Here is a 7,423-nt window from a genome sequence, read left to right on the forward strand (position 1 = left end):
TGAGGGATGGCAGAGTGGGACAGAAGGTTGTGTAATTAAGCCTTCAGAGACAGAAGGGAAGTCCAGAAAAAGTAAATCCCAGCTCTGCAGTGCCTCTGGCATCTGCCAGGAGGGAGGAGAGGTGCAAAGGTATGTATAGGAGACAGTGGCCTAAGCTCGAGAGCTGCCCTCTATGCTGTAAAGAAAGCAGCTGCCCCACTTTCTGTCATCAGAAAACCCAAGCATTTAGATGTGAGACCAGATAGGAGAGAAAAATATGATCCAACATATGTAGATGGAACATCTGCAATCTAGTGAAAGAATTTTAGAGGCTTCAAGTTGAAGCTGTGAGGAAAGGAGAGCAACCCTGGTGTGTTTCTAGAAAGCAAGAAATGGTCAGTGAAAATGGACCGTATCCTTGCCGTAGTGACGAACTGTGGCAAGTCCTCTGTGTATTTCATCTACTGTCTTCACTAATCAGTGCTAATGAATGGCACCATTAAACACCAGATGGGGACTGGTGACGAACAGCAGGTGAGGAGCAGTGTCTTTTTGGTCAGTCTTTGGCGTTATGCAAGGTTCTCCTTTTTGCAGAGGATGGATAGACTCAGAAAGACTGAAGAGTCCTCAGGCAACTTCTGTCCTAGCCTTCTTCCCTCAGGCTGGGAAATATCTACCCCAGAGTTCCCACACATTTTTCCCCAAGTGAGAAGATAATTGATGTGCAGAGATACCGCTGGGGAGGAAAAAGAGAGGGCAGCAGAGAGAAGGATGGGCTTGGCACTTCAACGGACCTCGCTTTGAGTCATCAGGGATCGGCAGGAGATTGGCCACTGGCTCCTGCTTGTTAGGTTGGGAAGAGCCAGTCTCTGCCATTTGGGACCTCTGGCTTCCTGTTCTCTTTTGAGGACCTTTGCTAGTGGTTTGTAAGAGTCCTTCTCCTCATCTGCCTGAAACCTCTTCTGCTCTGGTTTCAGCCCCTTTGGTCCATTTTTCCCTCTTGATCTGGGGGCTGAATTTTTGCATCTAGCAGCTTTATGTGCTTCATTATTAAGCTTCAAACTGGAATGGTTAGTCCATAAATCACAGGGAAGTGGGGAGAGGAGGGAAGCCCTCACATCACCCAGCATCACTGAAGTCAGGTTTCCCCTGACCCTGGAAATGCTTCTCCCACCATAGCTAAGCCCCCATCAGCTGGATGCGGAGAGGGTGATGGAAGGCAGGCTCACGAGGTGCAGCTGCTGCCATTTATCAAGGATTTAACCCTCCAATTGATCAAGTATGGATGAAATTACATCCCCAAATAGACCCCTCATAATTTGCCAGCCTTCAATCTCCCAGCATATGGGGAAAAAAATCTCTGCTTATCTTTTCCAGGGCTTGCGGCTCATTTTCACAGATGGTTCTCGAATCATCTTCCGACTGAGCGGTACTGGGAGTGCTGGGGCCACCATTCGGCTGTACATCGATAGCTATGAGAAGGACATTGCCAAGATTAACCAGGACCCCCAGGTAACGCCCAGCCCTGTGCCCTGGTTAGTTCATTCTGTTCAAGGCAATGATAGTTTCCCATTGAACCTGTGTTTCAATGCCCATTTCTCAAATGACTCAACAAGGTACCAGCTGTGCTTACTTTCTTCCATGTTTCTTTCTCCATGTCAACAACATTATAGATAATAATTATAATAGTAAAAATAGGGAGGCTGAGGTGGGAGGATCACCTGAGCCCAGGAGATCAAGCCTGCAGTGAGCCAGGATCACACCACAGCACTCCAGCCTGAGCAAGAGTGAGACCTTGTATCATAAATAAATAAATAATTAATTAATTAAAAATAAAAAATTTTCTCAGCATTTATGGTTTGCCAGGCTCTGTTGTAAGCCCATTATGAAAATATACTCATTTAATTCTCAAATAACTTAGACTATTATTCTCCCTGCTACAGATAAGGAAACTGAGGCACAGAAAAGTTAAGCAACAGTTAATAGGTTTACATGCCTAGTAAGGATAATGAATCTCTCTCTTTTTTTTTTTTTTTTTTTGAGACAGGGTCTCACTCTGTTGCCCAGGCTGGAGTGCAGTGGCACAATCTCAGCTCACTGCAACATCCACCTTCTGGGCTCAAGCAATCCTCCCACCTCAGCCACCTGAGTAGCTAGGATTACAGGCACATGCCACCGTGCTCTGCTCATTTCTTTTTTCTTTTTGTAGGGAGGAGGTCTTAGTACATTGCCTAGGCTGGTCTTGAATTCCTAGCCTCAAGTAATCCTCCTACCTCAGCCTCCCAAAGTGCTGGGATTATATGTGTGAGCCACTGCACCCAACCCAGGATAATTGATCCTTAAATCAGCCCCTCATCTGGTGTTCTGCTCTGTCCCCAGCCTTTTTTTGCTTTGTTTGGTCTGATCACCTGCTTGGGCAGAACACACACTGGTTAGATTTGGTGGGGCAGGGAGAGGCAGTTTCATGTGTCTTCACAGAACAGTCTGCAGACCTGCAGCCTGGTGAGCTGGGTTCCTCAGCCATTCCCCCAAAAGTCTTCAGAAGTATATCAGAGTAAGGAGGGACTCTGGGAGCAAAGGGTGGGACAGTGAACTTGAAAGACAACCCCCAAAAATGGAGGAGCCAGGGGGAAGCAGTGAAGGACAAGACAGAGTTTCTTTAAGTGTTTTTCACAATCCTCATCTCAACCAGAGCTCCATAGCTTAAAAAAAGTTGGGGAAGTATTGTCGTATATTAGCCCCTTCTTGGTGATTCACAGCATACAATGCACCATAAAGGCTCCAAGAATTCGGACATGGTAGCCTACACCTGTGGTCCCAGCTACTCAGGAAGCTGAGGCAGGAAGATCACTTGAGCATAGGAGTTCTGGGCTATAGTGTGCTATGCCTGTCGGGTGTCTGCACTAAGTTTGGCATCAATATGGTGACCTCCCGGGGCAGGGGAACCACCAGGTTGCATAAGGAGGGGTGAACCGGCCCAAGTTGGAAACAGAGCAGGTCAAAACTCCCATGCTGATGAGTAGTGGGATCGCATCTGTGAATACCCACTGCACTTCAGCCTGGTGACACAGCAAGACCCCATCTCTAAAAAAAGAAAAGGAAAGAAAAAGAGGGTGCCAAGAAGACTTGCAGTAAAGGTGCCTGTTTACATAGCGTTTGCTGAAGGACATTTCTCCGAAGAAAACATACAAATGGCCAATAGGCATATGAAAAGGTGGTCCACATCACTAATCATCAGGGAAATGAAAATCAAAACCACGATGAGCTGTCACTTCACCCCTGTTAGGATGGCTGTTCTCAAGAAGACAAAAAATAACAAGTGTTGGGAAGGATGTGGAGAAAAGGGAACCATCAGACACTATTGGTGGAAATATAAATTGGTATAGCTATTTTGGAATAACCAAAAGTATGGAGGTTCTTCAAAAAGTTAAAAATTTTTTAGAACTAATATACGATCCAGTAATCCCTCTTCTGGGTATATATTCAGAGGAACTGAAATAAATATGTCAAAGAGATATCTGTTCTCTCTTGTTCATTCAATGTTATTTACAATAGTCAAGATATGGAACCAACCTAAGTGCCCATCTACAGATGAATGAAGAAATTGTGGAAAATTATTCTGCCCTAAAACAACAAAAACCACAATCTTGCCAATCTTGCCATTTGCAATAACGTGGATGAACCTGGAGGACATTATGCTAAGTGAAATAAGCCAGACACAGAAAGGCAAATACTGCATGATTTTGCTTGTATATGGTATCTAAAAAAAGTGAAACTTATAGAAACAGAGCAGAAAGGGGCTTACTAGGGGCCAGTGAATGGGGAAAATGGAGAGATATTGGTCCAAAGGGTACAAAATTTCAGTTATGTAGGATGTAGCAGTTCTAGAGATGGAATGTACAACATGATGGCTATAATGAATAACACTTGAAATGTACTAGGAGAATAGATCTTAATTGTTCTATCACCACCACAACAAAAAAGGTAAGTAGGTGACAAGATTGATACGTTAGTTGGCTTGACTCTAGTAATCAGTTCACTATCTATTTGTGTATCAAGACATCATATTATATACCTTAAATATAAACAATTTTTATTAAAAAATTGAAAGTAAAATAAAATAAATAGCATTTGCCATGCTTATTTTTCCACAAAGACTTTTTTCTTCTAACACCTAATTAAAATCCTATGAAACTCATTTGGAAACCCCTGGCATAGTGGTTTTGAGCAAAGTTAGAGAGATCTTGTTTTAAATTCTGTTCCTGCCACTTAATAACTGTGTGTCCCTGGGTAAGTTGTTACAATTTGATGAGTCTTGGTTTCCTTGTCTGTCAAATGGCAGAGTAATACCTACTTCATCCAGTTGTTACTGGGATTTAAGGAGATAATAAATGTAAAATGTTTAAACACTGTGGCTGGCATATAGGATTAACTTTTCAGAATAAGCAGCTCTCTTAGTTTTTTTAGTCTAATTTTAAGCATAACATAAAATTTGCTATTATAACCATTTTAAGTATATAGTTTAGTAATGTGGTACATATTCATATTGTTGCCCAACATATCTCTAAAACCTTTTTTCCCCAAAACTAAAACTCTATACCCATTGAACAGCACCTCCCCACTTCTCCCTTTTCACAATCCCTGGTACCACCTTTCTCCTTCCTGTGTCTAGGAATTTGACCATTGTAGGTACCTCACATGAGTAGTATAGTTGCTTTTATTACAGAAAGTGGGAGATGAGAGAATGCTTCACTTTTACATCTTTTCCAGTGGCCAGGCCCCAGTTTCAGTCATCACCAGTACCTTGTTGTGTTGTAGGCATCCCTAAAACTTCAACCAAAGGCAATGGGGTCTGCATTATAGACACTTAATAGCACAAGAGAAAAGGAAGAAGGAAATTGTGTTTGTCTTTTGATCATCAAGATAAATGCCTGGCACATGGTAGATTCAAAGAATGAATGAAATTTGTTTCCTCTGAACCATAGTTCTCAGGAGGTGGAATGGCAGTGGATGGTGTGAGGTTCCCGCAATGCCCAGGTATATCACCATCTAGCCGGGGAGCTGCCTTTCCTTATTCTGCAGCTGCTAGGCCATCAGCACTTTGTGGGGACTGCCCAAGCCCTAAGGGGAATGGCACGTGGTAGTTTCAGCAGGTGGAGTTGATTCTCCTTATCCAGGTATAATGAATCGGTGGAGATTTAGATAAGAAAAAGCAGCAGTCAGCAGTAGAAAATGTACTACTCCTGGCTCTGCTATTGAGTCATTTAGTCAAATCACTTCATCTCTTTGGGTATCAATTTTCTCATCTGTATAATGGGCAGTTCAACTAGATTAGTAGTTTTTTTTTTTTAATATTGAAAGCATTTATTTACTTAAGCAACAGAATTCTTTTTTTTCTTTAAGCAAGAAGTAGATGTGGGGAGGGGTTGTTGCATTTTTAAAGATTCCTGTATTAGGCCGGGCGCAGTGGCTCACGCCTGTAATCCCAACACTTTGGGAGGCCAAGGCAGGCAGATCACCTGAGGTTGGGAGTTCAAGACCAGCCTGACCAACATGGAGAAACCCCGTCTCTACTAAAAATACAAAATTAGCCGGGCGTGGTGGCGCATGCCTGTAATCCCAGTTACTAGAGAGGCTGAGGCAGGAGAATTGCTTGAACCCGGGAGCCAGAGATTGTGGTGAGCCAAGATCACAGCATTGCACTCCAGCCTGGGCAACAAGAGTGAAACTCCATCTCAAAAAAAAAAAAAAAAAAAGATTCCTGTATTAGTCTGTTTTCACACTGCTGATAAAGACATACCCGAGATGGGCAATTTACAAAAGAAAGAGGTTTGAATGGACTTACAGTTCACGTGGCTGGGGAAGCCTCACAATCATGGTGGAAGGCAAGAAAGAGCAAGTCATGTCTTACATGAATGGCAGCAGGCAAAAGAGAGAAATTGTGCAGGGAAACTCCTGTTTTTAAAACCATTAGATCTCATGAGACCCATTCACTATTATGAGAACAGCACAGAAAAGACCCACCCCCATGATTCAAACATCTCCCACCGGGTCCCTCCCACAATACTTGGGAATTATGGGAGCTACAAGGTGAGATTTGAGTGGGGACACAGAGCCAAACCACATCAATCCCATTGGGCACAGTGTGGGAAAGAAACTGGAAGATGCACAAGTGGATGTGGAGGCACTCACTGCTCCAGGTAAGAGACAGGATATTGACTTAGCAAAACTTAGAGCAGGAGAGTGGAGAGAAGAGGGGGCCGTGGAGAGAAGAGGGGGCCGTGGAGAGAGATTTAGTGGGGAAAAGTCACTTAGGCCTGCTCATGGACTGGGCATGGGGAAAATGCAGAGGAAGATGTCAGGAGCAACTCCCAGTTGTTCACTTTACGTGAAAGACTGTAGTGTTGATCCACTGAAATAGAAACTGCTGGAGCTAGGTATTGGGGGAAATAACATGTGTTTGTTTTTGGATTTGTGGAGTTTGAGGAGCCTTAGAGACCTAGAAGTAGGCAGTCAGACATATGGGTTTGGAGCTAAGCATCTGTGTTTAGAGGAAGTGATGGAAAAGCTTTTCTCTATGTCTTTCTCAGGTCATGTTGGCCCCACTTATTTCCATTGCTCTGAAAGTGTCCCAACTGCAGGAGAGGACGGGACGCACTGCACCCACTGTCATTACCTAAGAAGACAGGCCTGATGTGGTACGTCCCTCCACCCCCGGACCCATCCAAGTCATCTGATTGAAGAGCATGACAGCAACAAAATGTATTCACCAAGCTTTTTAGGATTTGACTTTTCCACTAACCAGTTGACGAGCAGTGCATTTGCAAGGCACTGCCAAACAAGATGCCCCTGGGAGCTGTGAGGGAAAGAGGACCTGCGGGCTTAGATCAATCTCAATTCCTTTTCAAGCTCCTGCATTGCTGCTGTGTGGGTATTTGTCTCCTTAGCATCAGGTACAGTTTACACTACAATGTAAGCTACAGGTGGAGCATCAGCAGTGAGCGATGTGGCAATGAAATGATGGTGCAAGTTCCTTTCTCTTTCCTGAATCTTCCCCCCATTTCCTGTTTACATGTAACCCAACAAAATGCAATTTCTGGTGCCTTCTGTCCAATCAGTTCTTTCCTCTGAGTGAGACGTACTTGGCTACAGATTTCTGCCTTGTTTTGCGACATTGTCCCATTCACACAGATATTTTGGGATAATAAAGGAAAATAAGCTACTATTGCTTGTCGTCTTTTTTTCTTAACTGCAAAGTACTTTTTTGATTTTAGAAAGAAAAACAAATTTTTTTTAGAAGGAGGGGAGTATTGTATTTTGTTTTCATGTCCTAGTCAGAAAATGAAACGGTCTCTGGGCTGGGTTGCAAATCCTTAGACTCAAGAACTGTAATTTTTTTTATTGTCCTGAATATTCTAAAAAGTAACATAAATTTTAAGAGAAT

The 7,423-nt window shown here is 43.3% G+C and overlaps 1 protein-coding gene across 2 annotated transcripts in view; it reads left to right on the forward strand.

Annotated features, from left to right (window-relative positions):
- The window catches only part of PGM1 (phosphoglucomutase 1), a 69,407-nt gene extending 62,205 nt beyond the window's left edge, over positions 1-7,202 (forward strand). For both annotated transcript variants that reach the window (XM_030812942.1, XM_003265172.3), the window contains exons 10-11: positions 1,357-1,491; positions 6,570-7,202. In XM_030812942.1, the coding sequence (XP_030668802.1) occupies positions 1,357-1,491; positions 6,570-6,659 (225 nt within the window). In that variant the 3' untranslated portion in view covers positions 6,660-7,202. The remainder of the gene's footprint in view (positions 1-1,356; positions 1,492-6,569) is intronic.
- Positions 7,203-7,423: the final 221 nt, after the last annotated feature.

Source organism: Nomascus leucogenys, chromosome 5, assembly GCF_006542625.1.
Source record: "Nomascus leucogenys isolate Asia chromosome 5, Asia_NLE_v1, whole genome shotgun sequence".
NCBI lineage: Eukaryota > Metazoa > Chordata > Mammalia > Primates > Hylobatidae > Nomascus > Nomascus leucogenys.